Genomic DNA, 26188 nt, shown 5'->3' with positions numbered 1-26188 from the left:
GCTGCTGGATTAGTGCCCGGCTTCCAGCAGGACCATCCCCCAGGGGATGGGCGACTGGTGAAGTAGGTCTCACTGCCGGGGGCCCCCGTTGGCCACACCATGAACCTCCAGGCCCAGCCCAAGGCTCAGAACAAGCGGAAGCGTTGCCTCTTTGGGGACCAAGAACCAGCTCCCAAGGAGCAGCCTCAGCCCCTGCAAGCCCCCCCGCAGCCCCCGGCCCCTCCGCAGTCCAGAGTGAAGGAGGAGCCTTACTTTGCCCACGAGGGTCCAGCAGGGGCTGCTGCCCACTCCCAGCCGGTGGAACTGCCCCCTTCCAACAGCCTGGCCCTGCTCAACTCTGTGGTGTACGGGTCTGAGCGGACCATGCTGTCCCAGCAGGTGGGCTCGGTCAAGTGGCCCAACTCCGTGATGGCTCCCGGGCGGGGCCCGGAGCGCGGAGGGGGCGGGGGTGTCAGCGACAGCGGCTGGCAGCAGCAGCCGGGCCAGCCTCCACCCCACTCGACGTGGAACCGCCACAGCCTGCCCCTCTACAGCGGACCCAAGGGGAGCCCTCATCCTGGCATGGGGGTCTCGACCTACTACAACCACCCGGAGCCGCTGAAGCGGGAGAAGGGAGGCGGGCCGCAACTGGATCGCTACGGAAACGCCGTGCGGCCCATGGTGCCGCCCAAGGTGCAGCTGGAGGTGGGGCGGCCCCAGGCGCCCCTGAACTCCTTCCACGTGGCCAAGAAGCCCCCAAACCAGACGCTGCCCCTGCAGCCCTTCCAGCTGGCGTTCGGCCACCAGGTGAATCGGCAGGTCTTCCGGCAGGGCCCACCGCCCCCCAACCCCGTCGGGGCCTTCCCGCCCCAGAAGCAGCAGCAGCAGCAGCAGCAGGCGGCCCTGCCCCAGATGCAGCTGTTCGAGAACTTCTACTCCATGCAGCAGCCACCACCCTCTCAGCAGCCCCAGGACTTTGGCCTGCAGCCGGCCGGGCCGCTGGGGCAGTCCCACCTGGCCCACCACAGCATGGCACCCTACCCCTTCCCCCCCAACCCTGACATGAACCCGGAACTGCGCAAGGCCCTCCTGCAGGAGTCAGCCCCGCAGCCTGTGCTACCTCAGGCCCAGATCGCCTTCCCCCGCCGTTCCCGCCGCCTCTCTAAGGAGGGCGTCTTGCCTTCCACTGCCCTGGATGGGGCCGGCACCCAGCCCGGGCAGGAGCCCGCCAGCAACCTGTTCCTACATCACTGGGCCCCGCAGCAGCCGCCACCTGGCTCCCTGGGGCAGCCCCATCCCGAAGCTCTGGGGTTCCCGCTGGAGCTGAGGGAGTCGCAGTTGCTGTCGGACGGGGAGAGACTGGCACCCAATGGTCGGGAGCGGGAGGCTCCCGCCATGGGCGGTGAGGAGGGCATGCGGGCGGTGGGCACGGGGGACTGTGGGCAGGTGCTACGGAGTGGGGTGATCCAGAGCACCCGACGGAGGCGCCGGGCATCCCAGGAGGCCAATTTGCTGACCCTGGCCCAGAAGGCAGTGGAGCTGGCCTCGCTGCAGAACGCAAAGGTGAGTGGCAGGGGCTGGGGGCAGACCCGGCAGAGGGCAGGGTGAGCCGTGTCTGGAGCCAGGGGAGAGCAAGGGAATCCAAGTCCACAAGGGCATTTTTCTCCCTTCATTGAAGGAAATGAAAGAACCCATCCATTTCAGAGAGTTTTGAACTTACCGCATGCAAAGAGTCTCCATGGATATGTAGGTGTATCCACACCTGAAGGGAAGACAGGTTTTATTCACATGCAGGGTTGCAGGCAGGGCAATGCAGGGCACCTTGCAGTGGGTTGCCTTCTTCATTTGGGTCTTGCAGGGTTGGGAGTAGGGGGAGGTGAAACATTTCCAGACCTAGTATGCTAAACGACAAGAATGTGGTCATGGTTACACAAGGGGTTATACTTGTCAAACTGCACCAAACTATAATTAAAAATAGGTGCAGTCTGTTGCGTGTTAATTATCTTGCAAGAAAGTTGATTTGAAAGAAAAGACAGTCTAAACGGGGAAGAAGAATGAATAGAATTTGAGCACCTGTGTTGTACTTGGAGTTTCTTATCCCTGATCCCCAGTAGTTTCTCATCAAACCTTATGGGAGGGATGCTGGGATGCTGGCATTTACCCCATTTTATTGCTAAAGAAACTAAAGCCCAGCTGGGATTTCCCAGGGTCATAAAGGTAGGATAGAAGCTAGTATCTGACTCTAAAGCCAGTGTTTGCCCCTTCCTTCACAAGAGGTCTCAATCCCCAAAACCTATATAGCCAGACCTTTGTGTAGGAGGCTGCAGAATTGACTTCAGCCTGCTGCCAGTGGGGAAAAAGTTAACGAAGACCACCCTTACTTTTCCACAGGTTCCTTGCTTACTTTCTTTTGCAGAGATATATTTTGAGTATGTAGATGCTATTTCACATGCCAGTCACTGTCTAGGCCAAACATAATATGTCTGTGAGCCATTTGTGGCCTGAGATGGCCATCTGGGGACCTCTGCTTCAGGCCAAGATGGGAGAACCTGGTAGAAGGGAGGTTATGAAGAATGTTTGGGTATATGGTGGGGGAAAGGTGGTCAGGGAAAGGTCACGTTGCCATGGACCATTGGGAACTATCCTGGGTGTTTGAGCCTGAGTCCAGTGGGACTAGGGGTCCCGGACCAGCAGATCAGGACTTACCTTCTAACCATCTGCATTTTCATTTCCTCTCACTCCCCTTCTCCAGGATGCCAATGGCTCTGAGGAGAAGAGGAAAAGTGTGTTGGCTTCAACTACCAAGTGCGGGGTGGAGTTTTCTGAGCCTTCCTTAGCCAAGCGAGCGCGAGAGGACAGCGGGATGGTACCCCTCATCATCCCAGTGTCTGTGCCTGTGCGGGCAGTGGACCCAACTGAGGCAGCCCAAGCTGGAGGTGTTGATGAGGATGGAAAGGGTCCCGAGCAGAACCCCGCTGAACACAAGCCGTCAGTCATTGTCACCCGCCGGCGGTCCACCCGTATCCCTGGGACTGATGCCCCGGCTCAGGTATGAGAGGTGCCTCGTGCAAACAGCTCCGTACCCGAGTGCTCCTGATGCCTTAGTAGTGATATTATATGGGAAAAAGCAGACCGTGGCAGCATAGGAGGGATTCAAGCCCCCATGGGGATATTATTTATATTTTCCAAATGGAACTTTTGGACAAATGGCACTTATAGAGGACAAAGAAACAGTTTTATACTTGAAATGTGGACTGTTTAGGAAAATCCAGGGTGTGTGAGTCTCTTTTGTTTCAGGTCAACAAATTTTGATTGGGCCTGTTATATGGGTCAGGCCCTGTGCTGAGCTCTGGGACATAGAAATGTTTACTTGTTCTGGGATGTAGAAATGTTTACTTGTTCTGTCGGTACAAACGTGTGTTGCAATCTCCCACTAAGATTGAGGTTTTGTCTGTTTCTTCTTATTTCTGTCAGTATTTGTTTTATACACTTTGATGCAGTGTTTGTTGCAGGCTCGTTTAGAACTGCAATAGAAACTATCATGAGATGTTTTATCTTTACTAGTTTTTTTGCCTTTTGAAGTTTGCTTTGTCAGGCATATCAGTTTCTTTTGGTTAGTGTGGGTGGGAGGATGGGATCTGTACTTTTTCTATCTTTTTACTGTCAGCCTTTCCATATCATTCTACTTAAGGTGTATCTTTCAAGTGGCATGTAATTAAGATTTGTTGTTATCTGTTCTAACAATCTTTGCCTTTTTGTTAGAGCTTTGATATGGTTTACATTTAATGTAATTACTGATAAACTTTGGTTTAAATCTGCCAGGTACCTTTTTCTTTCTCTCCCCCACTGCCCTCTTTTTTGTTTTCCTTTGGATTGATTGAGTTTGTTATTCCATTTCCCCTCTTTATTAATTTATTAGTTATATACTTAATGTGTTACTCCTTCAGTGATTACCCTAGCAGCCTTTTTTTAACCTGGAGTTCTATGAGAGAACTAAGCCCTACAGAAAGGGATTTGAGTGACCATTTTCTCAATTATCTGGAGGATGTTACATAGCTAGGACCATTCTAGATGCATTGGAGAGAGGCTAACTTATTACGTAGTGAATACCTTATGACATTAGAGCTTAATTCTCTGTTTCCTAGAGAATGCATTCTTGGCTTATTGAAACCTAATGTAAGTTAGTGCTTTACCTCTTCTCAGACAATGCAGAGTTCTTATAACCCTTTAACTCCATTTTCCCCTAATCCCTAACTCGTAGAATTACTGATATGAATTTTCATTCTCTATATATTTTAACATTATCAGGACATTATAATATTACTGTTTTGTTCAGTTGTTTATTTTAGATTTATTCATATGTGTAAATTGTTTTGTTGTTTTTTATTTCTTGTATCTCCAAGTTTCCATCTCAAATCATTTATATGCTGTTTGAAGAACATCCCTTAGTATTTCCTTTAGTGTGGGTCTGTTAGTAATAAATCTTATTAGTCTTTGATTTTCTGAAAATGTTTTTATTTCATGTTCATTTTTGAAAAATAACTTTGCTGGATAGAGAAGTCTGTATTGGTAGGTTTTTGGTGGGTTGTTTTTTTTTTTTTGGCACTTCAGAGATGTCATTCCATTGATTGTTTTCAGGCTTCTATTATAGTTACAGCGTTGAGAAGTCACTATAACCCTTATTATTGCTCCTTTGAATGTAAAGTATCTTTTTATCCCTGTTGCTTTAAGATTTTTTTTTGTCATTGGTTTTCAGCAGTTTTGCTGTAATACCTAAATATTATTCTCTTTGCCTCTTTTTTTTTTTTTCTTTTTTTTTCTTTTCTCTTTTTTTTTCTCTCTCTCTCTTTTTTTTTTTTTTCTCTTTTTTTTTTTTCTCTCTCTTTGTATTTATCCTGTTTAGAGTGCTTCTTGAATATTTCTTCTGCTCCATTTTCTCTCTCCTCTCCTGTGTAACTTCAGTTACACATTTTGTTAGAATTTTTCACTGTATCCCATATTTTATCTGTCATTCAATTCTCTATGTTTTCTGTTATTTTTTTTCTTAGTCTGACCTATGTATCAGTCCAGCCATTCTCTCTTTAGATATGTATAATATGTTGTCAAGCTCATTCATTATACTCTTGTTTTTAGTTATTTTTCAGTTACTGAATTTTCATTTGGTTCATTTTTAGAGTTTCTAGTTCTTTGATGAGACTCTCAACAATGCCTTTTATTCTGTTGCATAACTTAAGCATGTATTTCTTTTCTCCTCTTTTTTTTGGGGGGTGGGGGTGGTGCACTGCATGGCTTATGGGATCTTAGTTCCTTGACCAGAAATTGACCTGGGCCCCAGCAGTGAAAGTGCTGAGTCCTAGCCACTGGACCACCAGGGAATTCCCAAGCATAGTTTTCTTAAAGTTTATATCTGATAACTCCATTAATGAGATCCCTGTGGATCTGTGTCTATTATCTGCTATTTCTTGTTTTTAAATCCCGTCTTGCTCTCTTGTATATCTGGTTATTTTTAATTGAATGTCAGACATTATATATGAAAAGTTGTTGAGATAATTAAAGACTCTTGATGATGTTCTCCTCTCCTGGAGAGGATCTGTCTTTGCATCTGACAGGTAGCAAAGAGCACAGGCAATCCTGGATTGCTTTAACATAATCAGATAGTTGGAAGCTAGGCATTATTCCACTTGAGAACTAGTCTATTTCTGATTCACTTTTATTCCAAGCATATCGTCCTTTGGAGTCCCAAGCTGAAAGCCTACAGGTTTACCAGGTTCTCATTTGGCAAGCTCTAAACCCCAGTTTTTATTCTGATGGCTCCTTGAATTTATTAAAAGCTCTGCTCAGTTTTTTAGCTTCTCAGTTGTCTCTTCCATAACAGCATCTCTCTCGGGAAAACACAATTGCAAATGCTGGACTCACCTTTTTGGCTTTCCTCTTTTCCCTGGACCTTGGCACTTTAATTCTTTGCCAACTCCTCAGCTCTCTTGATACCCACAGAAATGTGGCTTTGTATTGAATCTGGATTTTTTAGTCATTCTTAGCTGGAGAGTTGGCCTGCATGCCTAGTGTCTGTAACACAAAAGAGAGCTCCAAGATTTTCATCAGCAGCATAGTCTCTGCTCTCTGGAATCTTGTTCTCTGGTTAGGGGAAAGCTTGTGGTGGAGGCTGGAGGCCTGGGCAGCTTGTCCTAAGGATGGCAGGATGGAGCCTAAGCAACTACACTGTTCAGCATGCCCATTTTGTAGATGAAGAAATAGGTCCCAACAAGGCCAGGGGCTTACCTAAGATCATACAGCCAAGTAGTGGCAGAGCTAGCCCTGGAATTTGGATCTCTTATTTCCTGCCTGAGGACTCTCTCTACACTAGGCTTTTGGGGAGGTCTGTCCATCTCTTTCTCTCTCTTTATCTTTGTGTTATGGACATTTTTGATCATGTGTAAAAATAGAGTGGTATAATGAATCCTAATATCTACCCATCACCCTCTTTTACAGTTTTCAAAATGCAACTAATCTTCTTTCGTTTGTACTTCCACTTCTTCCTGCCACTGGATTTTTTTTTTTGAAGCAAATCCCAAACATCACATTATTCTAACCATAAATACTTTGTTTTTGTATCTGAAGTACATCATATTATACATAAGAACTCTTTTGTGTTGTTTCTTTCTTTCCTTCCTTCCACGATATCATTATCACATTATCATTATTGAAAAAATCAATATGAAAAATAAAATAATTTATTAATAGAATAGTTTAAATCCATTTTCCTTATAAAATCACAAAACATTACTGCTAACTGAGTTTAGGTTGGATTTCTTGTCTAGCAAGTTTCGGGGCTTTTGGCTCCACTGCATTTTTTTTTTTTTTTTCTGTGCAATCATATTGTGCCCCTAAGTAGGGGGGAAATGAACAGTGTCATTTCTTCCTAGTCAGCAGAACAGCAGAGAGGGTGCAGATGGCTAAAAGACAAGGCCAAGACCTCATGGGGAGTCTGGGCCCTCCGCTGGAAGGTCTTGTGGGAGCTGGAATCTGGAAGGGGCAGAAAGCCTGTGGTTCCTGGGCCTACTCAGTCGATGCGGCGAGTCTCACCTGTGCACCCAGGGAGGTGATGAAGATCACTTGCTCACTCCTGTCGGGCTCCCAGTCTCTCTTGAGAGGGTAGGGATGCAGCGAAGAGTGGCCTGTATTCCTGTACAGCCCTGCCCTCTCTTCTGTGTGGAGGTCCATGAGGAAAACCAAACAGGCAGAAATGTAAGCCAGGAGGGCTAACTTTTGACAGCACAAGTAGGCTAGCCTGTGATCGTAGGACTAAGACTATGAGAATCAAAGTTCTTCAAGGACAGGGCTGTCCTGTTCACTCTGTGGGCACATGCCCAGCTTGGTTCTTGGCACACGATATGGGCCTCCATCTAATGTAGAACTTGGGGTTTAAGTAGTGACAGCAGCCAGTACTGACTAGCTACTATGTACCAGGTGCTGTTCTCAGTGATCCCTGTGTATTAATTCATTTAGTCCTCTTAGCTACCCCATTGGGTAGGTATTTGTTGTGAAGTGAAGTTACTCAGTTGTGTCCGACTCTTTGCGACCCCATGGACTAATGTAGCCCACCAGGCTCCTCTGTCCATGGGATTCTCCAGGCAAGAATACTGGAATGGGTTGCCATTTCCTTTTCCAGGGGATCTTCCCAACCCAGGGATTGAACCCAGGTCTCCCGCATTGCAGGTAGACGCTTTAACCTCTGAGCCACCAGGGAAGCCCTTCCCATGTTAAAAACGAGAATGCACAGAGTTAAGTGATTTTAAGTGGTAAGGAAAGGAAGTAGCTCCCAGTTCAAGTGATCCAGTCTCAGTGCCTGGGCCCCACACCACAGTAGTTCCCTGCCCTGTAGCATACTTCACAGCAAGTGTTGGCATCTGTGGCCTGTGCACTAAATCCAGCCCTAAGACTCGTTTTTACACTTTCAAAGAATTATTTAAAAAGAGGGGGGGTAGGGGTGGGGTCAGGAGAAGACTGAAGACTATGCATCGACGAATGTGTGTATGTGGCCCACAAGCCTAAAATATTTACTATTTAGCCCTTGACAGACAGTGTGCCGACCCCGCTCCTTGTGTCAGGCTTGCCTTGGTGGGTGTGGTAGGCAGACTGAGTTCCGGAGGTGAGACTGGCAAGCAGTGGTCAAGACTTCAGTGTTCCCAGGATGCGGGACGCTGAGCCATCTTGGTTCTGTTTCCTTCTCCAGGCTGAGGACATGAACGTTAAGTTGGAGGGAGAGCCTTCAGTGCGGAAACCAAAGCAGCGGCCGAGACCTGAGCCCCTGATCATCCCCACCAAGGCGGGAACTTTCATCGCCCCTCCTGTCTACTCCAACATCACCCCCTACCAGAGCCACCTGCGCTCCCCTGTCCGCCTTGCCGACCACCCGTCCGAGCGGAGCTTTGAGCTGCCCCCCTACACGCCACCCCCCATCCTCAGCCCCGTGCGGGAAGGCTCTGGACTCTATTTCAATGCCATCATGTCAACCAGCAGCATCCCAGCCCCTCCTCCCATCACGCCAAAGAGTGCCCATCGCACCCTGCTCCGGTCTAGTGAGTGACACCCCGCCAGCCCCACCCCTGGCAGCTGTGGGGGGCAGGCAGTGTGGAGGGGAGGAGGGCGGTGGACAGGGAAGACTCGGGCTTAGGGCTGCTGGGGACTGAGCCGGAATATGGTGGGGAAAGGGGCTCTGCTGTCTGTCTTCTGAGAGAGAGAAGGAGGTTGTCCTGGGGTGGGGGAGAGGAGGTGTTACCCCAACTGCTTGGACTTAAACCCCAATTCCACCATTTACTGTTACATCCCCTGTGGGAGGCATTTAAACTCCCTGGCTCTCAGTTTCTTCTGTATTTAAGTGAGGACGTTTGTAGTATTTGGTTAATGATGAAATGCCAATATGTATTCAGCTATTTTTAGTCACAAACAGCAGTTTCCTATGGCTCAGCCTAATAGCTTGCCTCAGAGGGTTGTGGTGAGGTTCAGATGCATTAAGACACGTAAAGCACTTCACATCGTCTCTGATGTGTCACATTTGTTCTTAATATTATGTGGCAGATTCTGTCTCCCGGGTCTCTTCAACAGTCATTTTGGCCCAGAGCAGACATTTTGGCTGGCTTGGGTGGTGAATTGCTAAAAAAATGTTGTCCACTCCACATTTCCCCTGGAAAAAGGAGATAATCCTATCAGGGTGATAGAAAGGATTAAGAAAAAGTAAACCTATCCAGAGATAGGACAGGGGTGAGTCACCGTGTTAACCTCTGACCCTGACCTCCTCATGACATGGCTCTCTGGTGCCCCCTGGTGTCTGGGTGAGGAATGACTCGCCCCTGAGCTGATGCGCCTTTGGCTCTTCCACTTCTAACTGGAAGCTCGGAAGCTTCTCTCCCTGCCTGGGTGGTGCAAGAAGAAAGTCACTACGGAGGCCAGCTTGGCGACAGAGAAGAGGTCCTGTCCATCCATGAGTATTTTTCTTGCACTTAGATGTTAAGCCTGAAGCAGATCCTGTGAGGCACAGGATTAACATGGGGGACGCTGTGGTGTGTTCCAGAGACAGTTCTGGGTCACTGGGGTGTTGACTTGGAGGCCTGGGAGACAGGGAGGCAAGCGTTCAGGCAGGATGGGAATCAGCGGTCAGTGAGTGAGGCGGACTTCAAGTTTGGGAGCCTGCAGAGGCTGCTAGCCCTGGTGGCGAGGACCGCATTTACTGAAGAGAGGGTGGGGCTAGAGCTGCACTTGAACTAGGAAGCGGGTGGGGAGGGCGCCCTGGGCTGACGAAGGGAGAGGTACAAAGGCCCGGAGGTGGAACGTGCAGGGAGCGCGAGGGGCCAGGAGGGATGGACGGTCCAGGCAAGGCGGTGGCGGGAGGCAGAGTTGGCAGGGGAACCGCCTTGGACGCTTGAGCTGAGGACTTGAGATTTCCTCTCAGGTTGCAGAGAGGAGTCAGCAGATTTTGTTTGTGGAGCCAAGGGAGTGTCTTGCTCGCATTAAGGGCATTAAGATTAGCTTGGAGAAACTGAGGCAGAGAACCTGGCCAGGAAGTGAAGAGAATTACGAAACGGCGGTCTCCTTCACCGCCTCGCTCCTGTAGCGGAAGTGCCTGCCTCTTGTACTAGAGCACCCGTAGCTGAACGTTGGACTTGATGCTGTCGTGTGGGAACTCCCGGGGCAGCTCTAGTAGTGTGACTGGTAGTAGTAGTAATAACAGTAGCTAGTATTGATTGAGGGCTGGGCTTTGTGCATCATTTCATTGAAGCCTGACATCATCTTAGGGAGATAGGTAGTAGTGGCCCCTTGTGGCAGGTGTGAACAGGGAGGGACCCACATGTTTGGTAAAAGTCACAGCTACTTGTCACAGTTGCAGGCTGCAGAGCCAGGACTCAGGGTGCCTGATTGCCCAGCGTGAAACTCTGAGTCACCGCTGTGGCTCCTGTGCATACAGAACAGCCACCCCGGGTTGGGGAGGATGGTGCTGTCTCCTAACCTACTTTTTGTCCCATAGATAGCGCCGAAGTCACCCCGCCTGTCCTCTCTGTGATGGGAGAGGCCACCCCAGTGAGCATCGAGCCGTAAGTGCAGCCTAGCCTCTGGCCCAGGGGGCGAGGTTGGCCAGCTGGGGCCCAGTGCACACGGGCAGGTCCTCAAGGAAGAGGAGGGTTCTGTGTGCTGAGGGTCTTCACTGACCCCCCCCACCCCGCCCGCCCCCCGCCAGCTTCCGTGTGGAAGTCACAGGGAAGGCAAAGGGACCAGCCCAGTTTGAATTTGCTTCCGAAGAAAATCAGAAGGGCCGTCCAAGCGGCTCTTTCTTTGGCTGTAAACCTGGAGCTTCTCCTCTTTGCAACTTCTGGGCCTTGCCTTCCCGGCAGCACCAGGTGCCGCTTGCTAGGCTGTCCTCAGGAAGCTGGATTCCCCCACACGCAGCTGAAGCCTTGCTCAGCCACTCTCCACCCCCCACCCCTTCGCCATTCCCCAGGGAGAAAGTCGGGTTCCCCATCCCCACACGATGAGGCCTCACTCCCTGTCCTTTCTACCCCTGCAGACGGATCAATGTGGGCTCCCGGTTCCAAGCGGAAATCCCCTCGATGAGGGACCGTGCCCTGGCCGCTGCAGACCCCCACAAGGCTGACTTGGTGTGGCAGCCATGGGAGGTCCTGGAGAGCAGCCGGGAGAAGCAGAGGCAAGGTGAGTGGCCACGAGCCAGCAGGCAAGGGCCTGCTGTTGGGCCATGAGTGGGGTAGGCCCCAACCCGACCCGGCCCTGCTCAGCTTTTCTCTCCTCCCTCCCCCAGTGGAAGACCTGCTGACAGCTGCCTGCTCCAGCATTTTCCCTGGAGCCGGCACCAACCAGGAGCTGGCCCTGCACTGTCTGCACGAGTCCAGGGGAGACATCCTGGTGAGACCCTGCCCCCCGGTGGAGGAGGGCCCCCTGGGGAGGCTGGCGGGGAGCCGTGTCTCTGGTCCAGGAGCCAGGCCTGTCAGCGGAACTGATCGGAGGCAGGCAGGAGGGTCTGACCAAGGTGGGGATGGAAGGGGGTCGGCCCGAGGGAGCCCTGGTTCTGGACTCGAGACTTCACTGTGCAGGGTCCACGCCAGTCTCTGGGTAGTGGGGTCCCCCCCGCTCAGACAGGGCTGTCCACTGAGGACCTTCTCTATCTGTGACTGCTCCCTTGGGGACCAGGTGTTCTCTCTTGAGACACCCCGAGTGGCCCAACCCCAGTGACCTTGCCCTCCTGCCAGGCCTCTTGCCCCTCTGCAGTTAAGAATTAAGTGCCCACCCTACTCAGAGTCCTGGATTTTGGCCACTGAGAACCTGTCAGGGCCCTGACCTTTTCCTTACTTCCCTTTTAGGAAACGCTGAATAAGCTGCTACTGAAGAAGCCCCTGCGGCCCCATAACCACCCACTGGCAACTTATCACTACACAGGTGGGCTGGCGGGGTGGGCCGGGGGCCTCCAGGGCTCTCTCAGTGGGGCTCAGTGCTGAGTCACAACCCGGGGTGGGGCGGGGGTGGAGAGGTAGGGGGTCAGATAAGCCAAGATCCAGCCTGAGGGAACCCCAGAGCCGGAGTGGCTTTCAGGGGGCTTCCTGTGCCCTGCAGGGGAACGCAGAAGGGCTCCAGTAGGTGGCAGCCCATTCGGGCAAGAAAGCCCAGGAGGTCTGGGTATCAGGAGCAGGAGCCCGGGGAGTGCCATGTCTTACACTGGGCACTGTGCTTTCAGAAGGATATTAACCAAGTGGCAGAATCAACAGTAGCCGCTGGTATCCAGCCCCATCTGGTGGTGCATCCCGTCCGTGCCAGGCAGAGCACCTAGGCTTCGGCACACACGGTTTTACTCAGTCTGCACCGCAGGCTGTCTGTGAGGTGGCTTCTATTATTAGATCCCATTTCACACTTTCACAAGTGGGGAAAGTGAGGCTCAGAGGCTAAGCAGCATGGCTAGTAAGTGGCAGAAGCAGGACGTGCAGTCAGCTCTGAGTGCCTGCAGAGACCTTGGGTGGACGACCTCACACTTTTCTGCTGCTCAGAACAGCCCCCCCGCAGTGCTCCCAGGCCCACCCCGCCCTCCTACCGCGCTCCCTCCTTGCCCTGCAGGCTCCGACCAGTGGAAGATGGCTGAGAGGAAGCTGTTCAACAAGGGCATTGCCATCTACAAGAAGGATTTCTTTCTGGTGCAGAAACTGGTGAGCTGGGGCTCTGTTTCAGGGGCAAGAGAAGGGCAGGAGCCCCCTGCAGGATTTGGGGGCTCCCTCTGCTAAAGAATCTGCCTGCAGTGCAGGAGACTAGGGTTCAATCCCTGGGTGGGAAGATCCCCTGGAGAAGGAAATGGCAACCCACTCCAGTATTCTTGCTTGGAGAATCCCCATGGACAGAGGAGCCTGGCAGGCTCCAGTCCATGGGGTCACAAGAGTCGGACAGGACTTAGCGACTAAACAAGCACCACCACCATCTGCTGGGGGAGGAGCAGCCTGCAACTGCTTCCCAAGCCCTGTTAAAAAACAGGTCAATGCCACTTAGTAGCTTCAGAGACATTTTTCTAAACAAAACAAGAAGGGATATGATCAGGCCTTTCTCCCCACCTTGGTTCTACCCTCCTTCACCTTAGGGTAGTATGGCCACACCTTGAAGTCTCAGTCCAGAGGGGCCTGAGTGGGCACCAGACCCAGTAGCACTGAACTTAAAATAGTGACCTGCCTAAGGGGAGAGAGGAAGAGGAGGGCTGCAGGCGCAGGAGAGCCATCCGAGGCGCTGGAGTACTTCAAAGGCCGCAGTTAGTATGTGGGAGGAGAGGTCATCCTGAGAGCAGGGCACCGAGAGGAAGCAAGTGATGGGGGGGCTCTGCCCACTTCCTGTCAGGCTGGGGCGGCCGGGGCTTCCTTCCAGGAACTCAGCTGATGGAGTAGAGGAGACCCGGGCCTAATTTTCCTAGATTTCTCTTGTCCTCTCCGCCCCTCGTTCTTTGGGAGAGTGTTCTGCTAATCCAAGGACTTGCGCCTTCCCACCAGCTCTGTGTCACAAAGCCTGAGACAGCTGAGGGAAGACGGCTTCCCAGAGTGTGCTCTTTCCCCCTGGGATTGTAGGTTGTGCCAGGGACGCCCTGGGGCCTGGACCAAGTGCTGACGAGTTCTCCTCCAAGGGCCCTGTCGTGAGGACAGTCATTTGCTGGGCTCCCTGACTGGGCAGTATTGCTGGGAAGTGCATGCCTGGGAAGCTGGCTGAGGCGCCCCTAATGCCTTAATGAAAAGAACAGACCATTAGGCAAGCAAACAGATGATCAGGGGGAATTGATAGTAAAAGTGTAAACAGGATCTAACTAATGAATCTGTGACTTGCCCATTCCTGGGAGATGAGTCATGTCTTTTCCCTGCTTACGCACAGAGGGCCCTCACTGACCCTTTGGGCTCTGTGGGCAGAACCCCCCCAGTTCCCAGTGCAGCCCAGCAACTGGCTGAGTTGTCTGAAAGCCTGGGAAGAAAGGGGAGACTCAGAGAAAACACTCTGCTCTGGGTGGTGGGGGTGGGGGAAGTCGTCCAGAAACCAAATCCAGTGGCTGAAGGGATTTGTGAAACAGGAGGGCTAGGGTTTCAGGGCTTGGGAGGATCATTTGGTCTCACCCTACTCATTACCTACCAAGAGACTTGCCTCAGGCCACACAGCCGTTCAGTGGCAGAGTTAGAACCAGACTTAAGCTCCTGCTTCCTCTGCAGGTTTTCCAGGGCTTTCGTGTTAGTCTCCCCTGAGTTCCTCCCAGACATCAGGGAGTTTTATAGTTCTGTCCACACTGCTCCCTGAAGAAGAATGAAATCGTGTGCCTGGATTAATGTAGAGAGGCCGTGTTACTGGGCCTAGCCTGGCTTTGAATGTGAATGGTGCCCAGACTTTTTCCCCTTTAACTTTACATTTTGAAAAATCTCAAGCTTACAGAAAAATGGAAAGAACCAGCCATATATCTGTCAGATTTCCCAGCTGTTAACATTTGCCACACTTGTTCTCTGTGTCCATAAATAAACTCACATACACATGTGTTCTCTGTTTTAACTGATCATTAAAAGTTACAGCATGACATTTGACCTAAATATTTCCTGAAACAAAGGTATTCTGCAAAACCGAAGCACCATTATCATACCCAAGAAATTTAAACTGACATAATACTACTCTCTAATACGTAATCCGTATTCAAATCTCCCCAGTGGCTCCATGTTGTCCTTTTTTAGCTCTATGTAAAAAAAATGGTAAAGTGTTGGTTAATTGACTTGGTCAGTGGTTTGTGCACAGCAGACATTGGAGACATGCTTGTATTCCCTGGGTTTACTGGATCTAGTGTTTACTAAAGTAAGGGGGGCCATGCAGGAATGAGAAAGACTGTAGTGCCACCAGGCAGGTGAGCTGAACCAGGAACTCTGACCTCAGTTTTGGCTTCAAACCAGATCCAGACCAAGACCGTGGCCCAGTGCGTGGAGTTCTACTACACCTACAAGAAGCAGGTGAAGATTGGCCGCAATGGGACGCTAACCTTCGGGGATGTGGATACGAGTGATGAAAAGTCGGCCCAGGAAGAGGTTGAAGTGGATATTAAGGTGACTCCCTTCCCAGCTTCAGCAGCTTAGGCTGAGCTGGGAGCGTGAGCCCAAGCTCTCCAGGACTCCCTGGAGGGGAGAGAGAGGAAGGCAGTGCCCCTGACAGCCCAGGGAGTTGATGTCCTGGGCACTGGCCCTGGACCTTTGGGTTGCCCTCTCTACCTGCCAGTGTCATTGTAATGATACACTGTGTTGATGCAGAACATTGGGGATATTTCCCACAGTGTTCATACCAGCATCAGTTTGTTGTCCTCTCATAGCAGACCTCTAACACTGTTTCCTCAACTTTAATCATTCTTATGTCACCTTTATGAATTCTGCTATATCTGCATCCTACCACATGTCACCATTAGTAATTTTGTCATGTCCACACACCACTTGTGCTAGTACTTAATTTTCTTTAAATCAACTCTAAAGGGAAGCTTTATATCACAATCATAAATAGAAAACCAGTGCTCCTTGTCACAGAAGGTACTGGTAAAAATAAATATATATATGAAAACCAAACAATGTTATGAAATTCTAGCCAGGTACTATGACCTGCCAAACCTCTGAGATGAGGCCTGACCTCTCCTTGTTAAATCTAGAGAAGTATAAAAGACACATTAACGCCAATTTGAGGCTTTGTCCTTGACATAATCAGGGTTGAAAGAGAACTGAAAAGAGAATGTTATTCAGTTCTGTGAAAAGAGAATGTTATTTAATCCTGTGTCCATGTATCCACCTAATATCATCTTGGGGTCACAAGTCCACACTTGGTGACATGCTGCTCCAAGACAGGGAGTGATTTAGTTCCCATTTTTGCAGATGAGAGGAGGGTAGAGAGATAGAAAACATTACAAAGATAGTTTAGAATGGAGCTCAAAGCGGCTGCCTGGCCCCACTAGGCCACCCTACCCCAAGAATGCCTCTTGGATATACCCAAGAACACAGGTGGTCTGTGGGGTGGGACGGGCAGGTTCCCTCCATGCCCCAGCCCCACCTCAAGTGCTTGGTCTCATTCTGAGGGCTCCCAGGCCCTCAAGCATCTCCTCTGTGGAAGGGTGCAGGGTCATAGCACAGGAGGCTGTGCTGGGCCAAGCAAGGTGGGCAGGACTAGCCGGGGCTGATGAGCCCCTCGATGGATCAGAATTAGTGTATATGACTGTGTGACCGCGCTGTGGGCTCACTGCCCTGTTCTCGTCCCCCATAGACTTCCCAGAAGTTCCCAAGGGTGCCTCCTCCCAGAAGAGAGTCCCCAAATGAAGAGAGGCTAGAGCCCAAGAAGGAAGAAAAGGAGACCAGAAAGGAGGGGGAGGAGGAGATGCCAGAGACCCAGGACAAGGGGGAGCAGGAAGAGGGGCGAGAGCGGAGCCGGCGGGCAGCAGCCGTCAAAGCCACACAGACACTACAGGCCAATGAGTCGGTAAGTGTGGCCTCCCCTGGGGGAGCCCAGGGCCAAGGAGGATGGCTGGAGCTGGGCCTGGGGGTGTGGAAGGGAGGGTAGAACAGGAACATCATGATGATTGTCATCATCTGGCAGGAAGTGTACTAAATATTTTATGCTGTTAACTCATTTAATCCTCATAAACCTAGGTAGTAGGTACTGTCTTCATTCCAGATGAGATTGAGGCCCAAGATAAGATAGCTGGTAGGCAGCTTGACTCCAGAATTTGCTACTGATTTTACACTATTCTGCTTCTGTATCTGAGGCACAGAGGAAAGAGGCTTTGTGAAAATCCAGAAGGTGTGTGGGAGGGTTGGGACGCACGCCTGACTTATAGTTCAGACAGGGCTCCCCCTAAGAGAGCTGTGTCCTTGACAAGTGTCTGAAATGGATGAGAGTAAAAAAAGTGTCTGAAAGTGTCTGAAACAATGAGAATAACAATATGGTGCCTCATTCATGTCTGCAAAGTGCTTTCCTGTTCATCATCTCATACATCCCTCATAATAACCCCATACACTGTTGACCCCCACCTTGCAGATGTAGGAAACTGGGTTCAGAGATGCTAAGTGACTTGCTGAGGTCCCACTCCAGGTCCTCCTAGTACAGTGTTTTGTCCACCACATCACAGGCTGAGAAGCAAAACACACTGTCCAGAGCTGTTCCGGGCCCCACAAGAGACAGACCCATGGGAAGGCTCTGCTGGCAAACTAGCATGAGAGTCTTTGTTAGTTTAACTTGTATTGTATACTTACACCCTTGCAGGAAACCCTGCTCCCAAACTGCAGACACAGTGGTTTGCTCCCTTCTGAGCCTTGGTAGCACTCCTCTAAGAGCTGTTCTTTGTATATACACTCCATTGAGTTCTGCTGAACTTTTATAAATGCTTTCCTATGGGATGTGATCCAGTGCACACGCGTGTGACTTCCAATGGCCATCTGGGTCTCCCATATCGCAAGGTCCATGGTTTGCATACCCTGAGCAGCACCTCTCCGGGTCTACACCAGGTGTCCTGTGCTCTCTGTTACCTGCTTGGCATTTCCCATGGTGGCCCCTATTGTCACGAGCTAGCTGCCTGTGTGTCTGTCCCTTCAGACTGAGTTCTCTGGTGGCAGGGCCTTCTGTCCCCTCTATACCCTCTGAGTGACCTGGCATGTTACATAGATTTGAAGCTCCTTTATGGAATGATGTCATAGATGAAATACTGAAAACACGAAGCCATGTCTAAGCAAGACCCCTGTTAGATGCATCAGGAAGTCCTGTCTTGTAGAGCTAGGGCTGTCCCACCAAATTACTGTACCAGCAATCTGTAAAAACAGAGCTGGTCAAAGATGGAATGGGCTTCCAAAAAGGCAGTGACTGCCTTGTCACTGGAAAGATTCCAGAGGATGCTAGGGGACCGTTGGGCAGGAGTGCGTGATCTTTACAAGCCTGCTGTTTGCTGATGTTCCAGAATTTGGGATTCTCACTTCCCTAAATCTCTCACCTCTCCTCGTTTGACCCTCTCCAGGCCAACGACATCCTCATCCTCCGAAGCCACGAGTCCAACGCCCCTGGATCTGCGGGTGGCCAGGCCTCAGAGAAGCCAAGGGAAGGGCCAGGGAAGTCACGAAGGGCACTACCGTTTTCGGAGAAGAAGAAAAAAATTGAGACATTTAATAAGACCCAGAATCAGGAGAACACTTTCCCTTGTAAAAAATGCGGCAGGTAAGACAGCAGGCCCAGTCTCCACCGGTACCTGGCGGGTTGGCTGCGGTTGGGGGAGGGGTGGGCGGCCATTCCTAGGGAGAAGTAGGAGGAGTCACAGCTTGCGCCTCGCCTCCTGATTGGCCCAGGGGTTCCAGGGCAGTGAAGTCCCCTGGCAGCTTTTAGGAGGGGAGTGATACCACTGAATCGGGAGCCCGTCGGTCTCTGTTGAAGGGTGGGGCTAGGCCACGTGGCGCGGGGCAAGCCGGAAGGGCCGGGGAGCCCCGACTGCAGACGCAGACAGACACACACATACACATTCACACAGACACGCGCAAGTGCTCTAGCCCGATGGTCCCAGAGGGGGAGACAGACCTCTGACTGGAGCCCCTCCTGTCCGGCTACAGGGTGTTTTTCAAGGTGAAGAGTCGCAGCGCCCACATGAAGAGCCACGCCGAGCAGGAGAAGAAGGCAGCTGCTCTGAGGCAGAAGGAGAAAGAGGCCGCAGCTGCTGCGGCCACTGCGGCTGCCTCCCCGCACCAGCCGGCCCTGAGGGAGGAGAGCGGTGCGGGCGAGAGGGGCTGACGCCTGGGGCTCCCGAGCCTGCGGAGGGAGAGATCGCACGGACTTGTCTCTGCAAAACGAATGCGACAATTCAATAAACGGCCCTTTTTATTTATAAAGGCCCCAGGAGCAGTGTAAAGGGCTGCGGGATCCAGTTCTCTTGCATTTGGTCTGTCGGAAGTTTTCCTCCCCGCTTTCCAGGAACTAGGAGAGTCTCTGCTCGCAGGGGCTGCCCCTGGGGAGGCTGCCTCTCACGCGGACCTCCGCCCCGCACGCAGCCGCTTCCGTCTTTGTTCCCCCGCTCCTGTCGGTCACCATGGAGAGCAAAGCACAAGTGCGCCCCCTTGGCAGCATTCATCTCCCCCCGCCCCAGGGGACCTGCCCAGGCCCTGCCCGCCCCAAGTCCCAGAAAGAGGGATTCCTTGGGAAGGAGTGTGGTGGCCATCTCCGAGAGGGAGCTCAGCCTGGCCCTTGTGCCGGCTCCTGCACGACAATGTCCAGGCCGTGCTGCTCCTTAGAGAGGCCACCTCCCCGGGAGGGAGGCTGCCAGAACGGGGCGGGCGGCCGGGAGAGAGACCAGGACTGGTATCCATTCCTGTGCTGCTTGCTAGCAGCCTGCCGGGGCGGGAAGGTTTTCTCGGATGTTCGGGGAAGGAGCCAGTGCTCCTTGCACGCTCTCAGCCTGCTGGAGGGAAGCGATGTGCACAGGATGGAATTTGCAGAGTCGCTCCAGGGCTAGGCCTGAGGGAGCTTCTGACAAGCCTTGGCTTTTCTGGTTTCCCACCATTTTGCCAAATACCTTTAGGCCCTGGAGGCTGCTAAGGGAGCTTAGCCTAGGCCCAGCCTGCTCCTCCTTGGTGCAAGTTCCCTGCTTGCCTTTGTCCTGCCCTTGGCAGCTGCCAACTTAACCCCACCCTACTTGGTCTAGCTTATATCCACAGCTCAGCCCTCAGTCCTGCATGCTGGAGATTTCTGGATCCTTCCCTGGGAGGGGGAGGTCTCCTAGCCAGATTGGACAGGAGCCTTCATTCCTTGACTTGTGTCATTTGGGAGCTATTTATTTATTCTTAATATTTAATTTTTAACATCCTCTCAGGGACCAGGGGCTTCCTTCTTTCCAGAGGCCCAAGTGCATTTATCCCAAAACAAGGCACCTTCTTGGCACACCCCCCCCTCCCCCAACCTCCTATTTCCAAGACCTTAAAGTCCCTTGCCCCCGTTGCTCTGGAAGTTTTGCCAATAGGAATGATAGTAGCACTGAAAGCAGGTGGAAGGTGTCACCAAACCACAGACTAGCAGGGTGAAGGGAGATCAAATGCAGTTCTTATTGCTACCTCTTCTCCCTGCTGAACATTCAAATGGCCTGAGGGGATTGGCTGGAAGCCAGAATTCTGGTTTTGTTTCTGGCTTGAATAAGCCATATTTGGCATGGAGTCACTGAAGTGAAAGGGCTAGAAGATTCAGGAGGCCCCTTCACTTGCCAGTCCCATAGGAGGGCTGAGTTATTTTTCTGACCTTTCTATTCAACTTTAGTTGTGTAAAAAAGAAGTTTCAAGTGAATGCAAGTATATGACAGGTCTATATGTTAGGAAGGAGCCAAAAAGTATTCATTCTGCTATTCTGAGATAGCCTAAAGGCATCATATTGGTAGCTGGGAGTGGGGAGTTTTGTTCTAAACTATGCACTATCAGGTTTTGGGTGGTTTTTTTTTTTTTTTTTTTTTCATTTCTGTATTAATATGGTTACATAGGAGCCCAGCTCTGGGAGTAACAAAATTCTCCTCCATCCTCAACTCCTGATGACTACCTAGACCTCTAACTTCCCAATGAGTTTCTCCCATAGGTTTCTACACACTCAACAGCCCAAGATTGCAAAAATCTCCTATACTCTCCCAAAACAGGAAGGTAGCAAATTTAGGCTCTTTTCTAAATCACATGTGTAATATGAGTGCCTTCGCAGCTTTGCCCCAAAGTGCTACTTACGTTCCCCAAGGTTTTTTTCTATTTAAACCGCATTTAGTTTCAGGCCACTTTTTGGACATGTGGTAACAGAAACCTCCTTTGTCTAGAGTGATTTTCCTCTTCTAAGCTCACAGAGACAAGAGCAGGTGAATATAGACGGAGAAAATCAAGATGGTACCTCTCTGTATTAATCCCACCCAACATCATATTTTAGAAGGGTTTATGTTCCAGAATGAATTTATATCTAGAACGCAGTGTAAAAGGTGAAATGTTTAGTGAACATCTGTAGTTGTGGCACGTGACCTGCCATAAAGTAGGTACAGCCATAGAAGCTGGCATAGGTATATCCTTTATGGTGCTTTCTCCCTGTGAACACGTTCAGCTTGTTTTTTTTTTCTTCTACTCAAAACTCTTTGCTTTCAGAAGTTAAATGATAAACACCTTCAGCTTTATAAGGTTCTCCCCACACCATCTCACATATCCATCTCTCAGCCTCCATCTACACTCAGCTAAGGGTATGAAACTAACCTAGTGCCTGTGTTCTAGACCATCTCTGAGGTCTCTTACCCACCCACGGAGACAGCGCTTCAGCACTGTCCTCCATGCCTTCAGCCGCCCCCCTCACAGCTAAGGTACACACCCATCCTTTCTGCTGCCCACTTCCACCCTGGCACAGAGGTCGTGTGCTGCTTATGTCTAAAGGGATCCCATATATTTAACTGCCTCAGTGACCTAACCTCTTTCTTCTCACGTGCCAGATGTTAAGATGAAGGAGGAATACAACACATATTCAAGCCTCAGCTATTTAAATGTTTTTCTTGAGGCTCACTTTTCTTGGATGGTATTTATTACCAGACTGGCAAGCCTAACTTCTTAGGTTTACAGGAAGTATGCATATTTTTATAAAACAATTGTATGTCCTCCCCATATTTTTGCTGTGTTAAAATTTGCCTCTAACAATTTGCAGCTGTTTCACCTTTTCCTCATTTGTCTCTCAGTCGAAGGCCTTGTTGGAGGGGACAGAGCACAGGAACAGCCTTGACAGTCTGTAATTATTGTACAAATATTTTAATAGCATATAAATAAGTATATTCCTTTTATTTTGAAAAAAATCAGACACTGCCTTCTGTGTGTTTGCTGCCTGTGGCACCCTTTTTTAAAAAGACTGTTACATATTAAAATAGTGTACATATATATAAATATTACCTCTTTTGCTGTACAGTTGTGATAGACCAGACTGAAGATTTTATTTTTTGTGTGCTTTTTATAAAAAAAAATTAACACACTAAAGAAAATCTTGCTGATGTGATTGTAATGTACCTATGTAACTTATTTACTTTTGAATGTTCTTCTGTATCTTTAAACCTTTTATTAAATAAGGTTTTAAAAATTCATAGTTGAATGCTGTGTCCTTTAGAGGAGATTCTCACCATCTGGGATTGACGTAAATCGGCCTTGGTTTGCTTGCAAGGGATTACTTGAAATTTTTGAACCATAAGCATTCTGTTGTATTAGCCCATTGTCAATGATGCCAGGACAGGGGAAATAACACACTAGCGTTTGCCTGGCTACAAAGGTTACTTAATAGATCTAGATCTTCTTAAAAATTATAGAAGAAAAAGTCTCAACTCAGTGTCTGACAGGAAAACACTGCCCACTTCCAGCGTTTTAGTCTCATTGGGATGAAGTTCGCGGAGGGTGCATAGTGCGATCGATCGGCTGGTACAGCGTCTGTTTTTGAACAGTAAACTCCGGGAGTTGGTGATGGACAGGGAGACCTGGCGGGCTGCAGTCCATGGGGTCGCAAAGAGTCGGACATGACTGAGCAACTGAAGTGGTTGAAGGAGCGACGTGAGTTAAGGTAAGTCTTCCTTGACAGACTCATATCATCTTCAATTCACTCCAGAATTATATTAACCTTTTAAACACAGTGCTTTGTTTAAAAGCGGGGAAAAAAAATCTGGAAGGTGTGAAAAAGGAAATGCGCCAACAGAGAATGCTCCGCGAGCCCCCTGCTGGCACCATGGCAACCGCAGGCAGCCGGAGCGCCAGGGTCTGGAGCCCTCCCGGCCGCCGTTGCCTTGGCTACGCTCGCGCAGGCTTCGGCTGCGGAGGCGGGGCGAAAGCCACTCGCTGGCCGGCCCCGCCCCTCGCTGCCGCAGTAACGCCTGGCTGGCTGCGGGTCTGTCCGGCCGGCAGCCTCTCTACGCCGTTCCCGGTCAGCTCGCTGCAGCCCACGCGCAGTAGCTGCGGCCTGCCTTCGCCCGCGCCGCCTCTAGCCTCGCTTCCGCCTCCTTCCCGCGCCTCGGCTGCTGGTGCTCAGGGTATCCGACTGTCCTCGCCTCCCAGAGGCGTATACCTGCGCCAGCGAAGAAGCCGCTCTTGGGCTGGCCTCGCTGCGACCTCTGAACAGTCTCCCCCTGCAGGGGCGGCACAGTTCGCAGTCTCCAGAGGAGCGACTCCTCGCGCGCCTGAAGGCCGAGCTCTGACCGCGGAAGCCGGGTTGATGCCAGGAGGAGCAGCAGCGAGTGGCCGGCGCCTGGGCTGCGGAGAACGGGCTGCCACGCCTCGGGATCACACCCCGGAGGCCTCTTCAGAGCGCGGCGTCTCCTGCCTTCTCCGCCTGCCTTCGCTCCGGCCCTCTGCGCGGAGACGCGACACCCTGCCTGCAGGTGCGGGACCCGGCCCGCGGACGCCGACCGGAGACACAAGATGGCGTTGGGCGCGTGACTGAGCATCCCCCAAGCTTTGCTCCGAGGACGCGGAGGACGGACGTTGGTGGGGGCAGTGAAAGGACGAGAGCCGGACTCTGGTGTCATTTGTTAGTTGTGATTGCGTGAAGCTTGACTCTCTCGGGCAAATTGCAGGGGAGTGTCCGCTGTCGTCCTAAGTCCTTTAGCACAGGGAGCCACAGTCTTAACTCGTATCTAACCCCCTGATAACCCAACTATCAGGGGCCCTTGATAGTTGGGGAAAATGGCGATGACACTGTTGGAAGACTGGTGTAGAGGGATGGATGTGAATTCCCAGAGAGCCCTGCTGGTCTGGGGGATCCCGGTGAACTGTGATGAGGCTGAAATCGAAGAGACCCTCCAGGCTGCGATGCCTCAGGTGCACTATCGAGTGCTTGGGAGAATGTTCTGGAGGGAAGAGAATGCCAAAGCAGCCTTGTTAGAGCTCACTGGCACTGTGGATTACGCTGCCATCCCCAGGGAGATGCCGGGTAAAGGAGGGGTCTGGAAAGTAGTCTTTAAGCCTCCGACTTCCGACGCTGAATTTCTAGAAAGGTTGCATGTCTTCCTAGCCCGAGAGGGATGGACTGTGCGAGATGTTGCCCGTGTCCTTGGGTTTGAGAACCCCGCTCCGGCCCCAGGCCCAGATATGCCAGCAGAGATGCTAAACTATATTTTGGATAATGTTATTAAGCCTCTTATAGAGTCCATATGGTACAAGAAGCTGACGTTGTTCTCGGGGAGGGACATCCCAGGGCCTGGGGAGGAGACATTTGAGCCCTGGCTGGAGCACGCTAATGAGGTCATTGAGGAGTGGCAGGTGTCTGATATAGAAAAGAGGCGGCGGTTGATGGAGAGTCTTCGAGGCCCTGCCGCTGATGTCATCCGCATCCTCAAGACCAACAACCCAGATATTACCATCGCCGAATGCCTGAAGGCGCTTGAGCAGGTGTTTGGAAGCGTGGAGAGCTCCAGGGATGTGCAGGTCAGATTTCTGAACACTTACCAGAACCCAGGAGAAAAATTATCTGCTTATGTCATTCGTCTGGAGCCTCTGCTGCAGAAGGTGGTGGAGAAGGGGGCCATAGATAAAGAGAACGTGAACCAAGCCCGCCTGGAACAAGTCATTGCGGGGGCCAACCACAGCGGGGCCATCCGAAGGCAGCTATGGCTGACCGGGGCTGCGGAAGGGCCGGCCCCTAACCTCTTCCAGTTGCTTGTGCAGATCCGTGAGGAAGAGGCCAAGGAACAGGAGGAGGCGGCTGAAGCCGCCCTCTTGCAGATAGGCCTGGAGGGGCACTTCTGAGTCCCGAGAAAACGGACTTTAGTGCAGACCTAGATCACAGCTGCTTTTCGTGTCTCTGTGCTGTCCTGCAGGTATGTCTCCTGGTGGTAAAGACTTAGCCGTGGTTCTGCTGGGGTAAGTCAGGCCTGCATATTCACGTTAACATTGGTAAAAGCTTGCACGCGAGCACCAGAGCTGCTGCAGTACAAGTGAGTCATGTCAGCCACAATGCCAGGGAAAGGCTTGGACAGAGCAGGTTGTCAGTGCTGCAAGCTGTCGTCATGGCATCATCACCATCAGTTGTGAAAACCATGGGAACTCGTGACACTTCCCAGAGGTAACTGAATGTGAAATTGTATGTTCAGAAGTTTAGTGCACGGCCTGGCTTACACAAGAAGTGTTGAGTAAAAATGTGAACTGTTGTTACTACTGTTGTGAGTAGTTTTTGTGTTTACTGTAAATTGTTCCTGATTTATATTAATGGAAAGAAATGTGAATTAGATATTATTCAACTGTTTACAGTGCAAATTTCTCATTTTTCATTTTTAAACATCTAGATCAGTTTGAGACGTGTTCTGAGGCTGCAAATGAGGTGTTAGAAATACTGCACTTACAGAGTTGTGTAAATCAAGTTTTCACTGAACAAGATAAGAATAGAAGAGGGAGGTTAATATGAACCAGCTCAGTATCTAATCCCCCATTTCAGATATTTGTCACTGAAGAGTAGTTTACCTTGTTCATGCTGGTTCTAAGTGTTTAAATTTGAAGTTATCAAATATATGTTTATTAATAAAAATATTTTAAAAATTCTGTTGTCTTGTTTTTCTGAAGTGTATGAAAAATTTCAGTGTAATTAAGCTCTATGATCTTCTTAGGAAGACTTCACCATGTCACTGAAAAAAACCCCAAACCTCAATTCTTCTACTTTAAACTTTATATCATACTATGTAATCTGAAGTTGCAGTACCTTTCAATATATTCAATTTTTGCATGTTTTCTACCAGACAAGTGTTTGAAGCAAAATAGACACAACTAAATATTAACTTACTATAAAATGTTAGAAAATCCTGAAATGGAGTTTAGGAGGTTATCTAGCAATGCTTCCCCCCTCCGCCCCCCCCGGGCCCTTTTAAATCTTTTTTTCAACTAAAAATGTTTCACTACAGGAATAATAACTCATCATACTTGTATAAAATTGATGGTTCAGTATCACAGCAGTCACTTATATCAAGAGGATATAAAAAGAGAAATATGACTTAAAACATGTTTATTTGGTTCCAGAGATTCAGTGACTGAAGTTGCCCATCTTTTGAAATTTTAGTAAATCCAGAAGTGATTAAATGAACATAAGAGTTCAGTGGAGTTTTACCATGGTAACAAGGCTTTAAATTTATAGCTGGTCTGCATAACGATTGCAAGGTAAACTTATTTATAAAGGCTGATAATTGGTATATGGTATATTT

At 50.3% G+C, this 26188-nt stretch overlaps 2 protein-coding genes across 2 annotated transcripts; both read left to right on the top strand.

Moving 5' to 3' along the window:
* On the top strand, positions 1-22102 carry MIDEAS (mitotic deacetylase associated SANT domain protein). The gene is made up of 12 exons (XM_043472512.1): positions 1-1542; positions 2732-3028; positions 8213-8558; positions 10502-10568; positions 11039-11181; positions 11288-11391; positions 11847-11922; positions 12592-12680; positions 14925-15074; positions 16267-16479; positions 18008-18204; positions 18591-22102. The coding sequence occupies exons 1-12, from the start codon at positions 100-102 to the stop codon at positions 18766-18768; spliced, it is 3303 nt and encodes a 1100-aa protein (XP_043328447.1). The 5' UTR covers positions 1-99; the 3' UTR covers positions 18769-22102.
* A 1449-nt stretch (positions 22103-23551) lies between these two features.
* PNMA1 (PNMA family member 1) lies at positions 23552-25535 on the top strand. The gene has a single exon (XM_043472514.1). The coding sequence runs from the start codon at positions 23685-23687 to the stop codon at positions 24744-24746; it is 1062 nt and encodes a 353-aa protein (XP_043328449.1). The 5' UTR covers positions 23552-23684; the 3' UTR covers positions 24747-25535.
* The last annotated feature ends 653 nt before the right edge of the window (positions 25536-26188 follow it).

The sequence above is a fragment of the Cervus canadensis genome, chromosome 6 (genome assembly GCF_019320065.1).
Source record: "Cervus canadensis isolate Bull #8, Minnesota chromosome 6, ASM1932006v1, whole genome shotgun sequence".
Classification (NCBI taxonomy): Eukaryota; Metazoa; Chordata; class Mammalia; order Artiodactyla; family Cervidae; genus Cervus; species Cervus canadensis.
The sequence above is the reverse complement of the archived record's forward strand: the minus strand, read 5'-3'. Positions and strand labels throughout refer to the sequence as shown.

Excerpts from the sequence above, each read along its gene's own strand:
- MIDEAS (XM_043472512.1), top strand. The coding sequence starts at position 100 with ATGAACCTCCAGGCCCAGCCCAAGGCTCAGAACAAGCGGAAGCGTTGC. Across the intron at positions 1,543-2,731 it reads CCTCGCTGCAGAACGCAAAG|GATGCCAATGGCTCTGAGGA; the intron begins GTGAGTGGCAGG and ends CCCCTTCTCCAG. Across the intron at positions 11,182-11,287 it reads CCGGGAGAAGCAGAGGCAAG|TGGAAGACCTGCTGACAGCT; the intron begins GTGAGTGGCCAC and ends TCCCTCCCCCAG.
- PNMA1 (XM_043472514.1), top strand. The coding sequence starts at position 23,685 with ATGGCGATGACACTGTTGGAAGACTGGTGTAGAGGGATGGATGTGAAT.